Source organism: Aphelocoma coerulescens, chromosome 11, assembly GCF_041296385.1.
Source record: "Aphelocoma coerulescens isolate FSJ_1873_10779 chromosome 11, UR_Acoe_1.0, whole genome shotgun sequence".
Lineage (NCBI taxonomy): Eukaryota > Metazoa > Chordata > Aves > Passeriformes > Corvidae > Aphelocoma > Aphelocoma coerulescens.
The window spans coordinates 5881822-5908141 of record NC_091025.1 but is presented as its reverse complement, the minus strand read 5'-3'; the positions used below and the strand labels follow the sequence as shown (position 1 = coordinate 5908141).

General features: G+C 41.1%; 2 protein-coding genes across 2 annotated transcripts in view; one reads left to right on the top strand and one right to left on the bottom strand.

Annotated features, from left to right (window-relative positions):
- WWOX (WW domain containing oxidoreductase) overlaps window positions 1-24875 on the top strand; it is a 487168-nt gene extending 462293 nt beyond the window's left edge. Inside the window, exon 9 of the mRNA XM_069026684.1 lies at window positions 23794-24875. Within this exon, the coding sequence (XP_068882785.1) occupies window positions 23794-23982 (189 nt within the window). The 3' untranslated portion in view covers window positions 23983-24875. The remainder of the gene's footprint in view (window positions 1-23793) is intronic.
- A 103-nt stretch (window positions 24876-24978) lies between these two features.
- MAF (MAF bZIP transcription factor) overlaps window positions 24979-26320 on the bottom strand; it is a 184507-nt gene continuing 183165 nt past the window's right edge. The window contains exon 3 of the mRNA XM_069026707.1: window positions 24979-25110. The gene's annotated coding sequence lies outside the window, so the exon portion shown is untranslated. The remainder of the gene's footprint in view (window positions 25111-26320) is intronic.

Sequence of the window (26320 nt, the reverse complement as noted above, 5' to 3'; positions counted from 1 at the left end):
GGTGTCATTACATCTTCCTTAAATCCCCTTCCTTGCTAACATCCAATAATTCTATTACCTCTAATCAATTCACAGGCTATTTTATTTGAAAGGAAGAGAAATCAACTTCAAACCATGCCAGTGCAGTTTGCCCGGCATTCACAGAAGGTGATGATGTTTCTGCCATGGCTTCAATTGACTCTTTAAGTGAGTTCTGGGCTATTGAGCAGTCTGAACTTTTATCTGTGCTCTGCCAGCCCAAGCCAACAACAGCAGAAAATAGGCAGTAGTAGCCTCCTGGAAGTTCCTCTACATAACGCTGTGTGTCATTTCTGTAGTTTAGATAGTATAAGCAATAGATAATTTGAAAGTATTGAGAATAAAGCAAGGAGTTCCCAAGTGCAGGAGTTTGACCATTCTATTTTAAATTAGTTGTTCCTGCAATGCTTTGTATTGGAGCTTCCTTATTTTTCCTTTTTTGGAACAAGAATTTTTCTGCTATTGTTTTAACTTACTAGAGCTTTCACGCGTGCTCAATCCCACCAGGGTGATTGCTGGATTTTGTCATTAATACTGCAGAGATGTCTGAGCAAGCTCTAAGGCTATGTTCATGCATCGTTGTCTGACGGGGCTTGTGTCTGCCAAAAATCTTATTGCCCCCGGCTCACGTCAAGCGGCACGTCACGATCGCTCTGACAGAACTGCTGCCACCGCTGCCCTAACACAGCTCTGGCAAAATAAGCTTGGCATCCTCAGCAGCTTAAATAATCGGTCTCTGCTAAGGCAGCCTCCAACTGAATCATCTGAAGGATTAGGAGAGCAGCTGGGGCTGCAGGTAGTGCAAAGGGGCAGAGGTTCTGACACCTCAGACTGACATGGAAAGAGACAGTATAGGACTTTGGAACGTACTCTACGTGATCAAACTTGGCTCCCCCAAGAAATTTCAGCCACATCATCTATCCACAGAAATGTACCCTCTTAGCTGGTTCCTGGCTCTGTGGCAGCATGAAACACAAAAGTACATTAGGCATCAAGATGCCCCAGGAGCTTGACACTGAGCAGATGGATAACACCCAGGCCCTTACCCCAGAGAAACCACGGTGTAGTTAGGAGAATACACTGTCCATAACTTGTTGCTGAGAAGAGTCTACATGTTCAGAACTAGCTAAATTTTATCTGGGTTAAGGCTCTGTCTTGTTTCTAATAGATATTTTATGAGTCTGTTGCTATTGTCCCTTTTCTTAATGAAAAACATGCATCATCTCATCACGCATTGGCTTCCTCCTTTATCTCTTCTGCTATATGAAAGGCAGAGTAGTGGGCATCCTGTTTTCTCCCACGCCGTTGTAGCTGTTGCTTTCAGAATAAGTTGAGTTTAAGCTCTGAACTGAGGAGGAATTCATTGCTGTCCTCGTGTTGGTTAACAGTTACTCACGCAGAGCCCCTGGGATGACTCAGCTGAGCGTGGGCGGCAAACCAACACAAGTCAGGATTGCCTGCACTCTGTACCCAGCATCTATTCTGCTTGTTAAACCATGGCCTGGACTGTTTGGAAATACGAGGACTTTGTTTTCTACCTTGTATGTTCATATTCTAGGAATAAAGCACATCTTTTCTGCAAACATCTGTCAATCAGATAAAAATTACAGAAGCTTCTCAGAGCATGGCTTGGCTGTGCTGCCTGTAATTTCAGTTGTCACACGCAGTACACCTTGTGTAGCAGGATTTCATTGCTCTCAATTGCCAAGGGAGATTTCTAAGTGTACGTGACATGTAAATGACACTGGTGTCACTGCACATAAGCCTGTGGTTGTGCTCGTGTCTGTTCCCACGTGTGCTACCCCTGAACCTGCACGTCGCAGGCTCCCCCAGCCCCATCTGGGGCCCTGGCCATGGGATCAGAAGCTGAATGATTCCCCTTGCAGCAGTGTCTGATGGAGGGGTGCTGGCACAGCCCATGGCAGCAGTGTCCCCGGCTGATGTTCCTTCCCCAGTGCTGAGTGAGAGGCCAGGGATGGGAAGTGGAATAATTGCTTCTGATTGAAGTGAAATTAAAATTTAGAACCTGGGTAGCAGTGGTGATTTACAGCACTGTAACTGAACTATAGGTTTTAATAATGTATCTCAGCTCCTACAAAGATGGAAGAAATGTACCAACTTCTATTAGCCTAAAAAAGAGAGGGAGCTTTGCATGGAGGTGCTTGTTCCAAAAGGCAAATTTCATCTGAATTTCTTTGTCTGATCATCTCAGGAAACAAGAAAGGTTTAAATGTACTTTTTTGTGCATGTGAATGACCATCCTGTCTCTGGTCATGAGAATCTAAGTTCAGTTTTTCACATTACCATTTTTTTAACTCCTCCAGTACACCAGCAGGCAAAAAGTACACAGAGAAGGTATTTAAAGTAATTAAGGATATAAATTTTTAGTCTGTTGAATTAAACTCTTCGTATCAGAATCCCTGGACTTCCAGTCAAATATTCTTTTTATATTATGATTTATGACCTGAGTCATAACAAAATTCTGCCCTGCAATTCCAACCCTCATGGAGAGAAGAGGTAGACAGGTAATTTACAGGTTAATATTTTCTTTAAGTCTACATACCACTTGTTTATTTAGAGATAATTTGATTGAACAGGCAAAGAGCATGTGAGATGGGGTTTTGTTAATAGTGTGTTTCTAGATCAATCATAGTTTGATTACAGGAAGTCCATCCTGTTATCAAATATATTTCTTATCAAATATTGATTAGACATGTGGACAATACTATGAAGCTTCATCACTTTGTCACAATGTTCACAAGCAAGTGTCATTTGCTTTGCATTTTAACATAGATTCTTGATTTGTTGAATTAAGTGTTGGAGTTTTCTTTCATTAAAATAAATTTTAGAATAATTTTTCTAGTAGCAAGACATCGAAAACAGACCTCATCTTCTCCATTTCGTAGTCAAAAGCAGGAGAAATACGAGTCATGAATCCAGTTCTGGAGTTAGGCTTGATGGGTTCATGGGAGAGATGAAACTTAGGAAGACTGTAGAAAAAATGGAAACAGAAAAATCATGAGGCAGGCTTGACAAAATGGATTTCTTAATTAGTTAAATCACCCTTGGGATCAGAAACTGGAGCTGCCCATGGCCTGCAGTCAGTAAAGGGGTTCTCTCACCTTTCTCAGTCTCTGATGTTGACACCAGGTATAACAGAGAAAAACATTTTGTTATAAGATTCAGCAATCCTGCCTAGCAGGATGAGGTGGATTTAAACCACCATGGTAATTCCTGAATCAATTTGATTTCCAGATTCTTTGTGTTGTAATATCAGGGAATCCCAAGCAGACAAGTGGTTGGTTTGGAACAGATGAACCAGAAGGAAAGGAGATTTAAGCAAGGGAATGCATGGGAAGAGACAAGGAATGAAGATCAGGAGGAAAGAGTTATGAGAAACTTCTGTATTAGGATGTGAGAGGGATGATAATTTATTTAGTTCCTGGCACAATGAAACTGCTTAGAGGGAGAAGTTATTAGCTCTCCTTGGTCATTAAACCAAATGGAGAATTTGGAATGCAGACAGCAGGCAAAACAGAGGTTTTGAGGAAGAAGATGACTTACTCTTTTATTAGAACTATCTGAACCCAATGTAATTGCCGTCTCAGTTCTGGAATAGCAAGTTATGGCTTTTCAGAAGCAAGGAATTTAAAATGGTTAGCTGGCCTTCGGAGTGGTGAAGTGTAAGTGCATGCAGCATAAGCAGCAGTTGTGGTTGTGCTTGCTGGGGAGCATCTGAGGAGGATGTCGTGCAGACTGACACTGACAGCATGGCAGTTTCAAGGGGCAGGTTTGACACTGCCGTGGTACTCCCTGCTAGAATTGTTTGGGGTCTGGTGGCTCACCAGGAAAGGCAGGAGAAAAAATTGCCACTGTTTTGGGAAATGTTGAGGACAGATTGCTTTGACAGTGAGTAAATCAGGATAAAACCCTGTACCCATCATCTGCCTCTTGTTTTGCCTCTTATTTCTTTGCAAAATGATGGAAAACATTCATCTGAAACACATGTCTAAGCATTAATCAGGCCAAACCCATCAATTCAACAGTGATGCTCTATTTTATCCAGACTGTACTCTGTAGCAAGAAGCCACATTATTTCTGCACAAATTCTTCTCCCTTTTCCTGTATATTTTTGCCTTTCCGCCTTCTGACTGGTATTTGTTGAAGATATCTATGCACAAAGAGCCTTTTTCTCTTGTGCCCTTCCTGCCCACATATTACAATTGAGCCCAAGTAACACGACAAGCGGTTGCTGTAGAAGTTACTGAGATATAAACAGAGAGACACAGCCTTTGTTATCTAGACATGAAGGAGGAAATGGAGAGTGGGGAGGGGTGGGGAGATTTTTTATTAACTTGCAGTTAGAATGGATTCGAGCTGCAACATCAGTGGAAAGGTATATATTTACCTTTAAGTGCCTCGCTTAGTTCTGTGTGTTCATATGAGCTCCCTTTTATGTTGTGCAATTTCTCTCACAGATTCCAGAACCCCCCTCTCCAATGGACTCTTGCAAGGCAGCAGAGCTAGGCCATCTTAGCAGAGAAAATTACAAATTACTAATTTAAGTGCTTCTTAGAATAATTTTCTTTTTGTTTTGTATAATTTCCACACTTATAAAATCAAACTCTCAGTTAAATGTTTATACAGTAATTCAGCCAGCTTAAGCCATCTGCTAGCATGGCATCTGCAAAGCTGTTTTGTTGCATCCTCAGTATTGTTTCCTTCACACATTTTGTAGCCTGGTATTTTGGTTGCAAAAGGATCATTTTATTTTTCAACACAAAAGAAGTGCTGTTTATATCTCCGGATCTAATTGTCAGCTTTATTTCCAAACTCTACCTCAAATCAAGTTCTTATGCCTCTAAAAACCTTATTCTGATTGACATTTACTTTTCAAAACCTATATTCAGTCTTATCTTGCTCTTTTATTATACCTGCCTCTATATCAGTATTTGAAAAAATCCTTATCATTTGTGAGGAGTATAGGTGGGCTCAGAGCATTAGTATTCATACTTGCATGTTAACAACTGTTATAACATGTACCAGAGGGAAAATATTATTTCTTGTAAATGCTCAATAATTACAGTCTTTATTGCATCAAAACCTGTGTTTTGACAGATAGTGGAAAGCTTTCAAAGTTTGTGTGGGATGGATGACAGCTGCAGGTGGAAAATATTTTTTTAGATATTGGGTTTTCTATCCCTGATACTGTAAATATTCTTCCAAAATAACATTAACCTTCCACACAGGGCTGGTAGTGTTCAATGATAATACGTGTATTAGCAAAAGATACCTGGGAAATAACTCTTAATGATTCCATCTAATTAATCTATGGCTGGGACATTAACGTCTCTTTTCATTAAGTTGGGAAGTATGAAAGACTAGAAAATTACTGCTGTGCTGGATTTAGTGCTTTAGGTATAATTTGAATGGATGTGCTAAATTCTTGGTCGTAACTTGCACTAACACCTAGTCTAAGACAAATTAAAAGGGAAGCTTATCTGCTATTGCACTTTCCAAGAATACCTGGATGCTTTTAAGCCATTTGCAAGCGTATGCCTTTGTGAAGGGATTTTTTTTTTTTAAACACATCCTGTGAGGCATTCTCCAATAATTTCCAGCACATGTGATATCTCGGGTTTTGTAAACACCAACACACAAGATGAGGCTGGATGGTCATTTTTTCTGTTTTGCTTTTCTTTTGGTTTATTTTTTTAAGTGTGCTGTCTTACTGGATAAACATTTGCATTTGCAATGAAGTCGTGTCAACCAGTAGCCCACTGCACTGCAAATGAGGTCATGAGAAGTCTGAGAAAGTTCATCTGAACTTGCAATTCTTTTGTTTGGGGTGGGATGTTCTGATCAAGTTTGTGCTACAGTCAACTGGACCTAACACCATGATTTGTGCTGAAAGCTTAACTCATATGTTTTAAGAGTTTAACGAGCACAGTAGTGATGCTGCCTCCTCATTTAGACACATCCTGGGTTTTGTGTGAAATGCCTGAGCCTCTGGGGTTTCAAGTGTCTCTTGAGTGTCAAGATACCTCGATAACCTAATAGGATTTTAGGTTTTCAATGAGTTTGAGAGTTATCCAGTTGTGTTTATTCCATCTTGAACACTATGTTGGTAGTGTTTGGTCTATTGAAGTCAATGACAAGGCTCCCACTGACTTTAATGGGATCAGAATTGCCAACCTAGAGAGAAAAGGCAGCGGGATGTAAGATTTCTGTCAACTGCCTTTAATATTGCATCTAAATTGAGAAGGCCACTTCTCTTACTTGGAGGTTGTGGGGATGCTAAAGTGTACTTGACAGATGTCTTGCCAAGGGTTCAAGCTGATTGCTGAGAAGTAGCTCTCAGCAGCCTCTCTTAGACCGATAGTGAATGCAAGTTGGGCTTGAGCATCACTCCATTCAGAGTGATTAAACAAGGCAGAGACAAACTATCTGACATCAAGTGCTGCCACGTTTTATTAGCCCCTTGCATCACACAGAAGGCCAGAAGGCACCAGCCAGATATGTGGGCAGATATAAGATGTTCAGATTCCAGCTACGCTTAACTGATAATACTCCTGAAAAACAAATTAACGGTGTCTGGCTGCTGCAAGGGTTCAAATCTCACCTGTTATCCTTTTTTTTCAATGATTAGATGGACCAGCCAAAACTGTAGACCCCAGCACCATTTCAGATCACCAGTAACTTTCCGAGGAAGAATCCTTTTCCAAGAAAAAGTCCAAGGAGCTGAGACAAAGGGTTTGATAACCTGAAACGCTTGTTTAACCGATGGGGCTCCCTATGGAATGTCATTCCTTGAGAAGTCAGCAGGGGTCACTTAAGTTCATTATTTTGCAGCAAATTCACTTTTGGACTTGTCAGAAAGTAAGGGCTAAATGTCCTTTAGGTATTTATCATTTATGCCACTGGGTAATTTTCCCTTCTGTAATGTAACTGGGCTGAAAAAAAAGTGTTCAAAAGTATGTAAGGAGAGTTAGATAGCACAGTTCCAATACAGCAGAACACATATTTCACATGTTTCCAACTGAAAAAGATTGTGCCACTTAAGAGCATATTGCACTTTAATAGAAATTTATTGTCAAAAGAGTATCCTCCTAGCAGGATATAGCATTGTGGCAAAACAGGAGATAGAGATCTTGTTAAAAACCATCATTTTTACTTGTATGAAGCAAATGGAAAAATACTGAGATAGAGTCAACTGACTGGCACCAACAGGAAAGGACCTTCTGCGTGTTTGCTGGGAAGCCAGGCACATTTCCATTCCTCCTACTGGAGAAAGAAGGAGAGGTGTGTATCCCATCAAAAGAAAGCATTTCTCTCTTTGAGTGACAGCACACATGCACACACACTGTGGAAGTTCCTGCAGCTCCAGCTTCCCATCCCAGGGTCTCCCCAGGCTCCCTTCCCTCCCACCACTGCTGTGCTCAGCCCCCTCCTCTGCCCTGGCCTCTGAATGGAGCATCTTAGGTCTTCCATCAGCAAAGCCTTGGCTCCATTTTTGGAAAGGGATACAGATCCAAATATTGCAAAAGCTAAATTTCCAATGTTGGTTGTTTCTTAGAGGTCTATTTAAGGAGATCATTTTAAAGGAAGGCCTCTGAAATCCATATGGACTCCAGCAGAAATCCTGGAGTTTTCTATACATTTGCTTTCTATTTCAGAATTTTTCATGTAGAACAAACAATTTATTGAAGTTGCAGTGGAATTCCCCAGTTTTCAAGATGGGCTCATCAGAGTCCACCTTGAACATCAGCTAGAGGAGTAGCTCAAAAAAACCTTTGTGGTGAGCAGGATGTTACCTTGTTTATGAGAACACCATGCTGTTGTCAAGAAAAATGAGGTTGTAAGAAAGCTGGGATAGGAAGAGCCTCAAATTTTTTTTGAAGCATTGAGTGTCATGTGTGGGCTTAGAGCCGGAGCTCCTTTAATCCTGAGTTGGTGCTAACTAAAACTGACTGGTTTATAAATATCACACAGAAATCAGAATTGCTTGATGCATGATCCAGAAGATCTCTGCATTCATCTATTTTGTCCCCAGAGCAGTTTGGAGTTGTTCTAACTACCTGCCTAACTCGATCAGGACACGCTGTTTTCTCGGTGAGCCTTGGCATTGAAGGTTCCTGCTTCTCTGATAGTGCCAGGACATGGAGCAGCAGGGCTCTCTGAGCTCCCATCCCTCAGCCTCCTCTTCCCTTGCACTGCAGTTTTTCTGGCTAGATTGAGTGTGAGCTACAACAAAAGGAAACTAATGGTTCTCCCAAATTAGACTGTGTTTTGCCAGAGGAGTTTAAGAGGCTCATGGCTTAGTATAGCAGCTTTGGCATCGTTAGTACTGCAGCAGAGAAGGCTGTCCAAGAAGCCTGGCTGAGGCTGGAAGGAGGTGCTACAGACAAATGAAGAGGACACCATAAAGCCTCTAATGCTCCCAGAGATAAAGCACTGAGGGAGCTAATCAGGGACACATAAATTATCAGCATAGCAGATGTAAGAAAGAGCATTGCACAAAGAGCAAAATAGAGTTCAGTGGAAGTAGGTCTGACCAGATGTGCAAGCACACACGTAGGCTGATAGAAATAGGAACAAGGAATATGAGTCTTCAGCAAAATTTAGGATGACCCAGTAATGTCGTTCCTGACCTTGCCTCTACTGTGGAACTTAAACCTGACTTTCTTTGCTCTCTAGTTCTGCTATTGATTAACCTGTGCATGAATGTTCTCTTTTTACATTTCTTTTTCTTTGCTACTTGGTTTGTTGCAGTTAATTCATCGTGTGATTGTCCTAAAAGAGCAAAGGAACTTCAGCATGGCAACTGAAAGCACAGAGATGCAAAGGTGCTTCATAGTCTGACAAGGTCAAGAAGTATCAGTAGCTCAATGCACAAAACTCTGCTACTAAATGTGAATATGATGTGTGCATGAGGATGTTGACGAGCAAAACCAAACAATTGAATGTAGGAGCTCAGATACTTTATTAGTGTTCATTTGACACTTTAAGTGAGCAACTTATAAGTATGTAAATATACGCATGCACTTTTGAATTTCATCACTGCAGAAAGATAACCTGCTGCTGGGCAATATCAATTCCTGCATAAGTAGAACTGCTGTTGGACATGTACTGATTTCCTAATAATAGTCAAAGTGATCATTCAACCTACATTTAGCATGCTGGGATTTAAAATGCAAAACAGCAACATACTTCATGCAAATGTCAACTCTGCCTATGTTCTAGGGTGCATGTCCAGAGGAGGAAACAATAAGTTTATTCTTCTCCCCAATTAGACTTTTGTGAAAGGCTCAGTTATGTCTCCAACTATCACATTGAACACGCACTAAAGCAGCACATTAATGTGCCTTTTAATGCTTCTTAGGAGTAGATCAAAAGAAATGTCAGGTGCACTTTACATTCCTCCTGTGATGTGTCTGAGGCTGTTAGTGCATCACCTCTGCAAGGGCCGTTGTTCCCAGCCTGCCGTGCTCGGGCTGCGGGTGCTGTGCTGGGACACTGCCCTCTAAAAATGCCCAGGGATTTGCTTCCATCCTGCTACACCTTGTGTCTTGGCTCCACAGCTGGAGGAAGCCAGTAGAGTCATGCTGCTGTCAGCAAAAGAGGGGTTTGGCCTTTGCTTTTCAGTGGGAGAAAGAGTTGTTGAAATCAGTCCTGGAGAAAACATCTTAAAACTTAAGATGCCGGAAAATGGAACTTAATTAATGGGAGCAAACTTGCAAACCTCCACAGCAAACTGTTATTATTTTGCTTGCTTGCTTGAGGGAATATGTCAGAGCAGTGTTTACCTTTTCTTAGTGCAAGCGTGGCTGTTCTACCCATCATTTACTTTTACATGATTAGCAGGTTAAGTTGTAGCTCTGTCACTCTAAACACAGGGTGCTTAAAATGTGCAAGAGAAAACTTTCCATAGCCAGGACAGCATTGCCATTCCACTGGCCCTGGGTCCCTTGGCTCCACAACGGAGTGGTGACTGATGCAGCTCATTGTTAGCGTGTGGCTCTTCTTGGAGTATGGGGCTAATATTGGCCAAAAGATTGCAGAGTGCATTTGGCATGTGACGCAGCCAGGATGTTGCGGGCACCCTCTGCTGTACCAGGCACTGACAATAGAGCTGGGCCTCTGAGGTTTGCAGAGTATAGCTTAAAAAATGGAAGATAAACAGCAAAGAAAATGTACCTGGTGTCAGCTATAGGGGCAAAACTGCAAAGCAGGAGACAAGGCTAAGGAAAGTATGTGAGGAGCAAGAAAACAGAAATGCTGCAGTGTGCAGGATGACATGGACGAGGACAAGGAGCTGGAATTAATGCAGAAGTGGGGAAGCAGTGAGAAGGGTTCAAGTTTTGTAACAAAGTTCATTTCTATATGTTTTCCTCTTTCAAATGGATGCTTTGAATAAATAGTACTTTCATTTCCCATGAGGCAGGGGTGAATAATAAGTACCTCATCTGGGGACGCCGATCTCCCCAACATCAGTCATCTGCTTGCAGCCTTACACTCCAGCAGTGCTTTGGCTGAGCAAATTAGCCTGAAGTGTTGTGCCCTTGGCTGGCAAATCCTTTCAACCTGGTTGAACGGACAAAATGAATACCCAGATTGTTCCTACGTCTGTTATTCTCTCGTGTTTATCTGGCTGAGCTGTCAGTCAGGCCATTATAACCGTGGTGCACACTCAAATGACTTGTCCACTCACAAAAGCAGAGTCTGTTGATGATAAGCTAAACAAAACTGGAGAGCGACTGTTGACAGAGTTGGGGATCTTGCAAATGTCTCAGGTAAAAGCAGAAATGCAATTTGGGAAGGTACAGACAGAGCTTTTCTTTGGCGTGTGTAGTTTTTAAGTGTTCACGGGGATTTGTCGGCAGACGATAAATGGGCGTTTGTAATGAATTGGGTTCCTCTCTACTTTAAACAAATTAAGCGGCACGAAGAAGATTTCTGAAACTTGAATGTGAGGGTATATTGCACTTCCAAGAATTAATTAGCCTGAAAAGACATAATTTACTCAAGCGGGCTTTGCCAGGGCAGAGCGTTGCTGCTCCAGCCATGTGCCGGGAGGAGGGACAAACACCCACAGTGCATCAGGTGGGCTGCACGGGGCTGTGGGGAGCACGGCCAAGCCTTCCCAAAGGGCTCTGCACCATCAGCCCTGGGCTTTAACTGCCCTCTTTCTGCTTTTCAGGACCTGAGGGTTTGAACGTGGCTGTTGCTTGCTCCTTCCTAGGCAGGGAAGATGTTTGCATGATGGGAGCATATTAGTTTTACTCATGAAAAGAACTGGGCTTCTTAAATATCCAGCAAAGCAGTGAATGGCACAAGTGGAGTGTTGTATGAAGATTTATTTTATGAGTTTTTCCATGAAGACCCTGAGTTAGAAGTAGGACTCAGCCACTCCTGAAACTGATTTGATTGCATGATATTAAATAATGCAGTGCCTTTCTGCTGAATGTGACTATAGCTAAAGCCACCTCTGTGTGATGTTTGTGGCAAAAATTAACAAGTTAAAGTTTTCAGACTGTGAATGTGAACAGTCTCAGGTGTTTGAGCAGTACTGAGTTGTATAACAGAAATTGTTTCCTTCAGCTCCTTCCCAGACAGAGAAACCCAGCATCTTACTTTCTGCAGTGGAGAGAAAAGACAGAACTGAGTAAGACTGCAATGGTTTAAATCCTCATAAGTGTCATGAAGAGGCAGAGGAAAACTTAAGCAAAGAAGGTCCTATGTCTTGCTGAGAGTTTGTTAAGATGCACAGTTAGGGAGGGAGATGCTGCTGAGAGCACGGCACAGCAACAACTCTTTTATCAGCAGCTGGTGCCTTCAAAATCCCAACCCCAGTAGCCTTGTTGGCGGTGATGATAACTGTAACGGATGGAACAGCTATTTTTCATCAAATGCTTGTTAGTCAATTTATTAGACTCCTAATATCCTAATGCACTCATTTGGCAGGCATCTCAGCAAACGAGGCTCGCAGTGGAGTGTACTCACTCAAAGTCATGGTAACTCGCAGGTTGCTGATTTCTCATCAGCACTCAGAAGATAATTTGCAAATGTGCCATTTATCATTATGCGCTTTGTAGAAGCAGATCTCATGAATGGGATAAACAGATAAGAGAGTCTAGTAATGAACATTTCCTTCCCAAACAACGCTGCCACCTTCTAGAGTATTATGTTTTATATACCTTGCAGATGCTGCACCCCTGTGTGCACCTGAGTTTGCCTGTGCTATTGAAATAGCTGGGCACACAGTTTTTTAAGGATGGCTGCTAATGCACTTGTCCATCTCTCTGCTGAAGGAACACAGAGTTGAACCAGGTTAGACATTGTCTGCTGGAAGACATAAAATTTCTATTTGTTGCAGTTTACAAGCAATGGGCATGTGTAGACTTCACCATGAAAAGCCACCACTTACCTTCCAGCTTTCCTTTCCTCGCTGGAAACACGAGCATCTGTGAACAAGCACTGTTAAAGCCAGCAAAAGGATTATTCAGAGGCGGGATGGTGAGGATTATATGGCGGGGGTTGCTGAAGGAGCACTTTTTTCCACACCAAAGACAACAGGCTTTATGGATGCTCTGACCTGCACTGCTGTTCACTGCTGTGTTTGACTTTGCATCGCTGGTTGCTTTTTATTTGCTTGTTCACTTTTTACTGGGAAGAAGTCGAAAGTAACAGAAGCCCAGGGATCAGTCTGCAAATGTGATTCCCATCTCCCTTTGTGACATTCAGGGTGGAAGCCCTGCATACAAATCATTACTACTTATTTTAAAATCACAGATGTGATTTTATTAAATGAAAGGTGTAACAAGAAGCCCAGCAAAGGCAGGAGCCCTTTTGCCAAATGGCTCTGTGTATTTAGCTCTGTGACTGCTCTCCAGCAGAGCTGGGAAACCATGCAAAGATATTGATAATTGATTCCGTTTTATATAAGTTAAAAACTAGCTTTTCCCTCCTAGTGTGAAGGTAATGGGTTTTGTCTGTAGAAAGATAATAATTCTATGAACCATTTCTACGCCCGCTACTAAAGAATAGTACAGCTTGCACTTGAACGTAATGCCCGTGTCAGCTCAGCTTTTTAAACATTCATCTTAAAAGAGTCTTCAAGGACTGGAAAGAGATCTTCCCCAGACGCCAAGCTAAGTTTGAGGAACTTAAAAAGTCATGAAGATCCTGTCAATTAATGTGTTTATTCTCATATGCCTACTCTGGAAAAAAACCATCTTCAGACATGAAAGCTGTTTTCTTTCAATTAAAGAGTTGTCATTGCATTTAGTTTTCATAGATAATGGAAAGGGGATTTTTTTCTCTCCCCTTTACTGTACTGGGGGATAAATGCATCTTTTTTTACTTCTTACCTTTTTGCTCAGAGTAATCTTCATTTATTGCATGAACAAAAAAAGAGAAGGAAGAAGAGAGCTAAACTGAAGCCTTGTCTCCAAATCTGTATGCAGGAGGTGACTTGATTTAGAAGCTTTTGGTAATTTCTTTTTTGTTCACACTCCTTCAGTTGAAAGGCTTCCACAAGCAGTGTTACAGCACGGAAGGGAGGAGATGGAGAAATTTATCAAGCTATTTATCAAATTATTTTCACAGTCTGTCAAAGTCATAAGCATGCTGGAAAAGAAACATAAAGAGCGTGTTGAAACAGAGGAGCACGTCTGAGTGAGCAGCCGGACTGCAGCACAACCAGAGACCTGGGGACTGCTCTTGACTGTGGCTGCATCTGCCCTCAAACCCAGCCCTGACACTTGTGGCATTAAATCCTGGCTTGACGGATTGTGGACTGAGGAAAGGAAATAGAAAACATCAAAACTAGCCTAGTGGAATGTGTGGGCTTTAGAGCTAGAGGATCTTTAAGGTCCCTTCCAAAATAAACCATTCTATGGTTCTGTGACTCTGTGATCATTAAATAGAGGGAGAGGTCAGAGAGAAGGGGATAGACATCCCCTCTCTGAGTCTCTGCTGAGATTTATAGCTGGGGATGGTGTTGAATCTAAATGGTGCCCATCCTGGGGTGAGAAGTGAATCGTATCCTGAGACAGGACCCCATGCTTTGGAGAAAACAGCTTGGAATGTGCATCCTTGGTGATGGGTCTTGGGAGACAGCACTGGCAAAGCAGAGGGAAAAATAAAAAAAAAAACAACTGAGAGTGAAGGAACCAGTCTAGTAAGAAATCTTTAATTTCTAATGAGCTTTAAAGGATTTGAGAGAGTTGATTTTTTTTTTTTTTAACAAACCAGTTCAAGTACATGCCTTCAGATTATAAAAGTACCTGAAATTGCCTAGAATATCAGCATGCATAGCTTGTTAATATTTACATATATTTACATGGGAAAACAAGAGAAAGATCTACAGTTATTTACAGTCTACATAGGAGAAGAGAAAGGCAGCATAATTGTATTTCCTAAAATACAGTAGTTGAATAGTCAGCACATGCATATTAAGATATATTTGCATGATAGAACGCAAATGTTTTAAGACATACCTTTTTAACTCCCTATGCTAAGGTATAATAAAGGTAATTTTTTTGTGTTTTGTTTCTAGTCTATTTGCATCAAGTGCTTTAAAATGTTCACTAACACAGCGGCAGCATTATTTACCCTGGCAATTAAAGCAACAGTACACACGATTATTTCCTACTAACTAGCAACAAGCTGCTGGTGAATGAAATATCTATTGTTTCTCATTATCCATCGACCAACATACAGGGATCTCTCCTTGTAAAGGCAGTGCCTAAGCTATCACCATTAATTATAGAAGTAATATAAATGAGACTCTACAGTATGTACTAAATGAAATATTAACAAGACCAGTGTCTTTGAGCCTGAAAGATGCACTAACAGGGCACACTTTACAGCAGGCTATCTATGAAAATCACACATACATAATACAGGAGTGCCTGGCTTACAGCTCTAAGCCTAGATTTTAGAGGCCCGTTTGCTAGATCTGTATTATTGCAAAATACATTCCCTTAATTAGTTTCTGGAAGACAGAGTTAGTAGTTACTTTCTTACCATGATACTTCCCCATCATAACACCCTGTGGTTTTTCAATGCATTGTGTTATTGAACTGTGTTTGTCTGTATGTGTATGATGTGCATATGTGTGTGTTTATCAACAGATGAATAACAGTCTTTATCTTTAAAACCTAAACAAACAGCTGGTTAAATATCTGTCCCAAAAGGTCACTTCCTTAAAAAGCATTGTGTTGTGTGGCTTTTTTTTTTTAACTCATGTCTGAAATAAAATTCTGCCTAAAAAATTATCTGTGCAATGAAGGAAGAAGCCAAATGTCAGCATTGCGATGATATTCTTTGCAATACTGCATATGAAAAAGCCTAAATCTGGACCAGTAATAGTATTAAAAAGCTATATAAATATATACAGCATATACAGTACTGTATGTATACATACATTTATATAAAGTATATATATAATTAAAGTACAGCAAAAACATAAAACATTTCAATTCAGCATAAGTTAAAACCAGAAGTGATTTCAATGAACTCTCGTCTGTGTATGCCCAAACACCAGCCAGACCAGTTCTGATGATTTAGTTGCAGCAGTGTATCTAATCTCTCTTTTTTGGCAAGATATGTTTATTTTCAACAACCTATTTGCTCAACTCTTTAAATTGCCCTTGCCTGGAAGAATCCACCTTTAGCTGGCAGGTTGAGTGTTTCAGGAGAAATTCCAATCCTCCACAGGATTTCCGTTTTGACCGTGGCCAACAAGTTGTGATAGTATTTGTGTTTGTGATCGTGTTTGTATAAATGTGCATCACAGAGGGTGAGCTGCCATGGATGCTCAGGTGTGAGCAGCCCCCAGCAGGGCTGGGGTGCCCAGGGACTATCCCTGACATGCTCTTTTCTTCTCACTCCACTGGCCAGTGCTGGTACACAGGGCAGGGGGCAAGCAGTGGGCTGCAGCATCATTTCTTCAACCTGATCTCACCCTTACCCTGTTGCACTCTAAAATGAAAATCAATAATTTTCCTCAGGGATTTTTCCCAAGTCTAGAAATGAGCAGAAGAATGCTGCATTGCTGCACTGCTCCCTACCAGCCTGTGAGAAGACAAGATCGTAGACATTTGCATGCAGTGTTCAAAACTGCCATTTCAGTGGAGCAATGATGTCTTAAAAGTGGAAATCAGGTGTGAATGGGGGTTCAGTGGGCTGGAGAAGGAATTGCTGCACTGATGTGCCTGGAAATATGGTGTGTTGATAAAGAGCCCTGTGAGGAGTGCTGCTGCTCCTGCCCTGAAATGCTAATGGAGCAAGGTAAAGCCACAGGCTTCATTATAGTTTTTGGAGCTTAAGATGTCTCTGTGTCAGCCTTGAAACATTTTTCAGAAGCTGATTGTAGACTTTAATAAGATTCTGGAAAAAAAATAAATACGGTGCTGCCTGTGGGAACCAGCTCCCTTCCAGGTGCTGTGGCAAAAGCTTTTAAGTTGCACAGTCTGGTGTTGTCTTAACCATTGTGTGATTTTAGCTGAGATATCTGTGAGGGGCTGGCAGATACAATACCAGACCTATGGGATATATGTGCCCTTCTGAAGGACAGCTGTGGAGCACGTGGGGTATCCTGAGGCAGCTCAGATGTCTCAAGATCCATGTTAGGCAACTGAATCCCACCCCTGGTATGCCATGGTGGCTCTGCCTAGCATATGCAAAGGGTGGGAGAGATGAATGCATGGATCACCCTTTCAGGGACTGTTTCACTCTAAAGCATCCATTTTTTAATAACTCACTCTTGTTTTGGCTAGTAAGAGTTTTACCAGGTTCTCTGTGAGCTGGGCAAAAATGGATGTGAGAGGGAAGACACTGGAACAGGACCCAGAGCAGCAGACAGCTTCACAGGTTAAAGAATTAAGTTTATACAATAGAGAAAAATAGGCATGATTTTAAAAGATAATTACATTTTTGTCAGCTATTTTGCCAACCTTGTTCTACATCTTCTACACATTTTAACAATGGTATATAATATAATGCTTTATACTTACACAGTGCTTTTCCAAATTAAGTGTGAAAGCACTCCATAAATCTGAACAACTCCTCACAACACCCCTGTGAGGTGGGTAAATAAGAGTACTCTCCCCATTTTATAGCTGGGAAAAGTGAGGTACGTGGAGTTGAAGTGACTTGTCCAAGCTCACTAGGGAAGGAAGAGTCAAAAAGAGGAAAACAACCCAGTTCTCCTGACTTCATGTCCTGTATTGTATTTTTTTTTCTCCTGTGCAATGATTGCAGACAATCTGTTTGATACCGGATGTTGGAGGTTGGAAGTTTTCAAGTGCTATCATTGCTGTAATTGAGAACATACGGGGGGTTGCATAACACAAACAACATGGTGCATTATCAAAATACATTTATTACAATGGACACGATTTCTTTCGCAAAGTTAAAACCCAGAATGTAAGTTAAATATAGCTGCATATACTGAATAGTTGAAATAATCACTAGGTCTTAATGCCTCAGCAGTTGAAAACAAATCCTCTTTCGTGAACTACTGCAGTTTCCTTACTCAAAGAACATAGCACACTTATCTCCTATAATGTATGTAAAGAATACTGTAAATGTGTAAGGGTCTTAATGACACTAAGAAAAGTTACAGCTTGAAACCAACTATGCTTTGCAAGTAGAGAAGCTGATGGAGTTTTGAGTCTTTGTAGTTGGGAATTAGTTGAAAAAGGAATACATCAGAAGGAAAAAAGCAGACCTTATAGGTTTTGGTTTATCCGTTGTATTGTCTCCTAAGAGATGCTTTGCTGGTTCAACTGTGGTGATGGGGGCAGGGGAGGTGGTTGAGCACCTCTGGTTTAGATGTGGTTCGGTACATACAGTGTCAGTTCAGGTCACATTTTCCTGCTGGCACTTCAGTGGAAATAGGACCTGAAGTCAACTGAGCCCAATTTGGGGTTTAGATCATATTTGGCAGCTCCAAAGTTTTATTTTTTAGCTGCAGATATGATTTCAGTTTCACACTCTCCCAAAATAGCAAAGGCAGGTCTCAATTTCATATTTCCTTGCTGAAAAAGCAATCAAGGAATCCTGTTTTCCTACAGGACATTAATACACATATTCTGAGCATTATTCATAAGATAACTGTGCATCTGGGATTGCTCTGAGTAAGAGGACTGCAGCAGGAACTGAACAGTTCTCCTGTCATCTCACAGGCGAGACTAAAACTTGTTCACTGCATTGTTGGAAAAGTGACTGTTCCTCACAGCTCTGACTTATCCCAGTAGGAAAAGGAGCAGAGTAATGCCTGACACTGAGAAGTAGCTCCCTCAGCTACAACTGGCCTCAGCCATGGGTGATATCACCAAACAGCTCTTAATATTGCTCCTAAAAACACTTTGGATACTGAGGAATCCTGGAGGTTGAATGAGGACATGAGGATTTTAGACGTGCTAGTGTTTTTCAGAAGTGGTCCTTGTGCTCCATGTTGTTCACGAGAACTTGGGCTTGATGGGAAAAAAATTACCAATTCAAATTACAGAGAAAGGAATAAGTATAGTTTGAGAAAGCTCTGCACCTCAATCCCAGCTGGGGTTTGCTAGCAATACCAGAAGGAGACAAATCTGTTCTGAGGGTAGTTGTCTCCCAGCTGCCCCCAGGCAGCACAAACCCCACAGTGCCCACCCCAAGCATCAGGCTCACAACAACCTCAGCCACTGCTCCAGTCTGTGGAGCCTCTGAGAAGGCAGCAAACCCGTGCTAATTCCCACCAGGTGGAGATGAGGCTCGAGGAATGTAAAACTGCAGCTGTCACTTTAGGGTTTGGTTTGGATAATTTGCAATCGATCATTGTGGAAACAGATTCTGTATAATTTTGTTATTCCAAGGAGGTTTTCTGTTTTGCATCAAATCAGGAAATGGCCACTGCTGAAGCCAGCTGGTGAGGAGTATTTTCCTCTATCAGAATGAACTCTTCAGGGTGCTTATCAGGGGCACAGAGAAGGTATGGGACACCCCATTGGTTTCATATCTGGAATATGTTCATACTGCCGTTGTTGCTAGGTTAGGTCAGTGGTTGAACTCGATGATCTTCCCCAACCTTAATGACTCTATGTTTCTACCTCACACTGCTGTATAATGAGTTGTTTGGCTGTAAATGGTATGCTCACAGTGCCTTTGTGTGGATCTGATATTTTACTGTAAAGGATGTGTTGGCTTTGTCTAATAGTCCTGATATGAATAACAGGAACAGCCTGAAGAGTTTTAAGGACTTGCCTTTTTATTTTACTTGAGCTGCTTGCTTTGAATCTGGCCCTTGTCACAAATACTCTCATGTCATTTTGAATTCACCTCTTTCCAGTGGCCATCTTTTAAAATGCTCTGTGCTGAGCTTAACCTCAGGCTACGAAGATAACTGGCCTTTATCCTTAATTTTTCATAAGAAAATAAACCCCTCCTTTTCAAATAAGCTGATCCCATCTCCCTGGCAGACAATGTTGAGTGCTGTGTGCTCCTAACAGAGTTTAGAGTGGATCCTATTCATTCATAGTTGATAAATATACAGATAAGTTATGGCTTTGTTTCTATTATTTAAATGCTTGGAATGTAAACTTGCTTCAGAACAAAAGTCTAATTTTAGAAAATAAACATGCATTTGAAGGTAGACAAATCTAAAAACTAAACATTAACTATGTAATATGGTTTCTTATCAGGAACATAAATGGTATCTCAGAATTCTAACGGATGCATTACATATATTAATGAGGGTTTTACCATGTGCTGTATCTCAAGAACCCCTTTTCTTTTACTGTATTCAATATTAATTTGCATTCAGTGCCTTCAGTTACAAATTGACTGCTAGCAGTTATGAAATAAATGCCTATGAACTAGTAGCTACTTAGGATTTTCAACTCAACAAAGGATTTTAGAAGGGTGGATAATTTAGATCTTTGAGCCTCAACTATAAATAAACAGCAACTGCTGTATAAATCCCACCCTGCTGCAGAGGAAGATTGTATTACAAAACTGACAAATGATTTGCGGAAGAGAATGATGAACCCTTATTACTAAGACACTCTTCAACTTAATCCAAAACAAGATTCCCGGGTAATTTTACGTGTGCTGGAAAGATTGATAGCGTGGTGCTTGCCCAGCAGCTTTCAAATGTTTGACTGGATCGGAAATGGCATTGAGGCATGATTAAAGATTCAGTTGGGCTTCTCACAAATTCTTTATGCTGTGTATTCATTATTGCAACCCACTGCCTTTGTTGCAGGTTAAAGAAGGCTGACCCCAGCTCTGGTGATTAGCACCCTGTACAACTGATGGACCTGTGGAAAAAAATGTTTAGGTTGCCTGACGCTTTTAGCATTGTTTATCAGCTGAAATTGTTGGGAGGGGGGGCCTTAATCACAATGGATCAGGGAGAGTCTGTGACAACTGACAAGCTCATTGTTTAAGACATTTTTTAACGAAGTTGTTAACATTAATTCTTTTATATAGTACTCTAATCTTCTTCAAATTATGTTCTGACATGGCACAAACCGCTTGGCATTGAAAGTCATTCAACAGTGATTAAAGTGCTCTTTTTATTGGTTTAAGAATGTTTCATCTTGTATCAGCAGTATGGAATTGTTTACTAATTAGATTCCCTAACATCCTCTGCTGTTGTATGCTGATGATATGTGAACAGGAAAGCTGATGAGTAAAAAATTAAAACTTGTTACTAAACTGTCATAAGGCCCAGCATATAAAGATGTCATTCAAAGCACTGTGTTCATAAGGGATAAACAATATTTGCTGAGAAACAGAGCTGTTTCTGGCTAGCAGTGCAGGCAGTTTGCACTTATCTGCAGCTCTGGCTCCTTGCAGAGGTTTGTGGGATCGGAGTCATAGACGTAAAGGAGGGATTTATCCCTTGGGGACCTTCCCATTCAGCATGGCATATATGAGGCTCCTAGGCATCCCACTTTGGGCAGGAGGTTGGGCTGGAGACCTCTTGATACCCCTCCCAGCCCAAAGTGGGATTTGATTCCTGTGATGCTCACTCCCCTTTGTCCTTGGACAAGTCACTTAGGCAGATCCTCAAGTGTCTGAATGCAACCAGCTCACATTCAGCAAAGTGAATGCTTACATGGCTCTGAGAATCTGGGATTTACCTTCTGTTATGTAGTTTGCTGTCTGACAAATTCTCCTAGGCTTGATGAATTCATGTTTGTCTAGTGTTGTGAGATACTAAAGCTTTACCCTCTATCATTGAAGGGATAAATACGACTGCATTTCTCTTAAGTAATAAGAAAGGTACTTTTCTTTCAATGATAGAACCATTGAATTTTCTTCTTCCAAAACAGCCAACATGATTGAAACATTTAGAAAGAAGTAAGGATACACACAGCCAAAAATCAAATGGCACGTTGCTTACATCCAGTTCTCAGCAAAACACTGGAGGCATCGCAAGATAAAGTGCTTTGGGCTTCCAGCCACATAATCTTTTATCACTTAAAGTAAATATCCTATGCTCACACAGGGAAAACTATTTTCTTCTGGAGTCTAGCTTGTGTCAATGCTCAAGGTATAAAGCACTGCTGTTGTGCTCTGGGACGTTTTTCTGCCTGCTGAGAATTTTGCTTAAACTTCGTCAAATTTGACTCATTTGAAAAGATAAATTATTGTTTGGGTTGGATTTTAAACTGGCTCTGATAAACTTCCATTTTATGAATTAGCTAAATTCTATTAAGAGATAGGCTGAGTTTAGCTTGGCTGGACAGATGCTTTTCAGCAATAGCTTGAGGGCTCTCACTCTGCATTGAGCAATTTAGTTTAATTTTACCTTTCTAATGAAAGTCCAGTTGAATTGCTTGCAAAAAGCTAATAATACTCTTTAGGGGCTTTGAGACATTCTAAACAGCTGAATACTGTACTGTGGAACTTTATAGGATAGTTGAAATGAGCATAGAAATTTTATTGTTCTCTATTAATATTATTTTTAGTAGAACTCTCTTCCGTTTCGGCTACCAACTTTAAGATACTTTCTCTTTTTTTAAAAAAGATACTGGTTTAATAAGAGGATTACTATGTATTATACTAACTTTAAAAATATTTTGGTCTCTTGATAAATATATGCCTTTCAAAATACTTAATACAGACAGTTGTGGTTTACCTTGTGATGGGAGATCATTTCTAAGGTGTGGAGTCATCATTACCAGTTTAATCCCATCTGCTGAGGAAAATGCATGTCTTGCAAACAAATATGCGCTTCTTTGCTGCTACAAAGTTGAGATGCCTCAAATAAGGAGAACTGGGGCTTTTAAAACTGCTTCCTGTCCTTGAAGGATGAGAATGCAAAGTAGAGGTCTTCTGCAGGTTGACCCCCTAGCAGCACCCTGAGTTTCCTTGGTTGTGACAATGAAAAGCCAAATAAAAGAGGAGTGGAAGAAAATCACGAGAGGTTGAAGCCTGTTCTCTTTTCCCATTAAATTATCTTAATGCGGCAACAACTAATTTCTCTTCATTTACTTTTTCAATTGCACTTGGCAGCCTCTTTATTCTGATTCTTATCAGCTCATAATTAGTTACCACAGAAAGGACTAAGATGTACATAAATAATCATAAGATGCCAGATAAACTCTATTGGTTTTAAATTAGTGTTGTGTTTTGCTAATGCGCTCTCACCTATTATTTTTAATTATAGTTTACAAAGCAAAACAGCTTCTTGCCCTCTCTCCAGCTGTTCTGGCACTGTGCTTTTAGTCTGTGCCCGGGAATAGCCCATCACCCGTGCCAGGGTGCTTGCCCCAACCCTGTGGCCTCCATCTGCAGGTTTCTGTTGGGGAAATTCAGAGAAACCCATTCTTCCTGTTCAAACATAAGTTCACTTGGTATTTAACTAAAAAAAAAAAAGGGAAAGGGAAAGGAAAAAAAAAGGAGAAAGCAATAAAAATAAAAAAATCCCTTCTGATCCACAAAAACCTCTAATCTACCCACTCCATTTCTTAAAGCATTATAAGACATGAGAAATGGTTGTTACAGAACAAAACTCCATTGGAAAGCCTCGTGTCTCTGCAGAACCAGCCCCTGTCTCTGCCTGCAGCAGACGAACGCTCTCACACGGCAGCCGTGACAACTGCCATGGGGAGACTGTTGATCCAAGATCCATGGGCAGGTTTGGCACCAATCCCGACTGCACTTTACATGATAGGTCTTAATTGGAGTGCCCAGGTTAATTTTGCACAAGAGGTTTAGAAAACCCAAACAAACCAAATCCATCTATCAGGCTGTGTTGCAGGTCGGGACTGGGCAGTGGGGGTGCCCAGGCATATGGTCAGTGATTTCTGTGGTGCAAAGGGGAGTTTTGAGGTGCTGCTTTTAAACCTGGCTTAACTATTCTGGTGTCAAACACCACCTGGGCAGCCCCTGCCACCAATCCAGGTTTTTTAACGAAAAGGGGCAAAAAACCTGAGCATGGGGCTGTGCTTCAGGATTCTCTTTTTCCTTTCTTTAGCTCTAAGAGGGAAGGAAAAGTAAAAAGTGCTCATTGAAGTGGTTTGTAAATAAGTGTCCAGGAGGCAGGCAGTGCCTTCAGCAGGGCTGCAGCCTTGTCACCAGGCAGGTTACCCTGCCAGCCACGGTGCTTTCCCAGTGCTTGCACGAGACGCAGCTTCAAAGGGCTGCGGTCGAAATTGCAACGATAATAATAAACGATAAAATATCTCTCTATATATTTATACAGTTTTGCTTATTTTATCTCTCTCTCTTCTTTTTTTTTTTTTTTTTTTTTTTTTTTTTTGAAAATTCCAGCAACAAGGAGCTGCCACGACTGTGTACTGTGCCACGGCGGCGGAGCTGGAGGGCCTGGGCGGGATGTACTTCAACAACTGCTGCCGCTGCCTGCCCTCGCAGGAGGCGCAGGGCGATGCCACGGCCGCCGCCCTCTGGGAGCTGAGCGAGAGGCTGATCCAAGAACGAATTGGCAGGCAGGCCAAATAGCAGGGAGCTCCTGGAAGGATCAAAACACACGAGTGTGTGCACGCTCGAAAACTGCCAACACTGGAACCTGTCCAATCTTATCATCTAGAGGGTTTCCATGTACCTCAGATACAGATTAACCAGTGTTAAATGAAATAATAGCAGTCACAACATAGTGAAAAATGTTAAGTACTAATGGGAGATGGGGAATACTGCGGGTTAAAGGGACAATGCGGCTTCCTGGGGCTTAGTTAGTCTCGGTTCTCTTTCTTTTGATTATAGCCTGTTCAAAGTGTAACCCAAGGAGGCATCTTTTGTCTTATTTTAGAAAAGCAATGCTGCAGATAATTTCTGTCGTTTTGATTAATAGGTAGGTACATAGCCCAATATGGGATTTCCTCCTTATTTTGATAATTACTGTCTGTTAGGCTTTAGGTATTGATTGGGAGATGGTGGTTGTGTTGATTCTTTTTCCCTACAAGGATTTTATTGGGTGTGGCAAATCAAAAGATTATTGGGGAAAGAAATCTTTTCTGCCCTTGACTCTTGGCTGCAAATACATCTGCGCTGTCTAGAAAAAGAAGGTGCAGGAAGACATCTGAACAGTAATGGTAAAGTCACAGCTAATTAAATATTTCTGTTTTTTTTTTTTTCTTAAAAGATTACAATAAAAGATATGTTGTAAACCATTCCCTAAGTACTGTTGAGTTAGCAAAGATGATGATGTCTCCTTAAGAACACACAGAGTGTAATCAGGGGCTTAAATGGTATTTCCATCAATTTCTCAGTTCACAGTTTTAAGGAGGTTTTTTCCTTGAAAGTTCACAGTTTCTCAGTTCTCCTCATACTGTATCCCATTCCAAATCTGTCTTTTCTTTCCTTTTAAATTCAATAAAACAACATGCTTGCTTGAATATTGTCACCTGAAGAGAAAGTTTGTCTCATTTCTGCAAATGTCTTAGTTCCATTTTTTTTAGAAAAGAAAACTTGAGGAAAAATAAAGAGCTTCTTGTTGATGCCAAGAAAACGCTGTTTTTTTCTTGTTTTTTTCTTGTTTTTTTCTGAGTTCATTTTTTGTATTTTGTGCTTTGTAGCTGTCTTCTTGCCAGAAGGTTGTTCTAAGCCATCCTCAGTCCAGCATCACATTTTCTGTAGATAGAATATAAACAAATAAATAGGACAAATTGTTAATAGAAGTTTATTTGATCCCATAATTATTCGTGCTTTATTGTTAACAGTCTGCCTTCCATGATTTTTCTTGTCTGCAATCATAGTGCACTGGATTTGTTGTTGAACAGGAGTTAAAGTCAAGGCTTCTGCCCAAGTGCAGCCTCAGCTGCTCCCTCCTTGTCTGCTTCCTTACCTGATGCCACAGTCTTTCCTAAAGCAGCAGTAAAGACTATATGGCCTTTTTTTATCCCTGCTGTGCCACCTCTGTAGCAACAGCTTCAGAAGACAACAAATCCTGCCCACTCATCTTCCTTGACTCCCTGCAGCCCCTTCCCCAAGGGCAGCACATCCTGCACTGAAACATTTGGTGGAATAAAGAAATAAAAGGGCCTATTCCAGAAAGAGCAACACCTCTTTTCAGCCTTTTGCAGAGTGAAAATAAAAAGGTCTTTCTTTTCTGCTAGAAGTTTTCTCCAGTCTGTGCTACACAGACCAGATGCTGGTGTAGTGCAATGTCTGAAAAGTCATGGCCTGGGTTGAAGGGTTTGCAAGTTGAGGTGATGGTTACAGCCAAATTCCTTGTATTGCCTGGAGTTTATCTGGGGGGAAAAGTGATTAACTCCTGTCACCTGTGCAACAGCCCTCACACACGCATTATTTTTCCCTTTCATAGCCAGACAGAATTACTCTCGTATAACACAGGCCACACAGCTTTGCACTGGAGCTTGGCATTGCTGGGTTCAGAAGAGGCAGTAATTAAGTGATGCTGGGAGCTCTGCACTCCCCTGAAGGCCTGGGCCTTATGCTCCATTTAGGCAAACATTAATAACTGATAATGAACCCCCTGTCATTCCTTATTGCTGAAATATTGCCCGCTTCTATGAGAATTCAGTACTTAGGGATATTGCCTGCCTTCCTTCAAAGAACATTTGTGTGTTTTTGCTCTGTACCCCACTCTCTATTTCAGTGTTACAAGGTAAGAACACTTTTAATGTTAGCATAGTTTTAGTTTTGCACTAGGATGAAGTAAGCAAACCCCGAACTTCACTGAGTTGTTTGGGTTCCTCTGGTTCTTATTTCTGGACAGCAGTGTATTTCCCTGTCTAAAATTTCACTGTCATAATTTTCTCCAATACAGATAAAATTATTTGCTCTCTGTTTCTTTCTTTCTTACTTTTTATTTCACTCA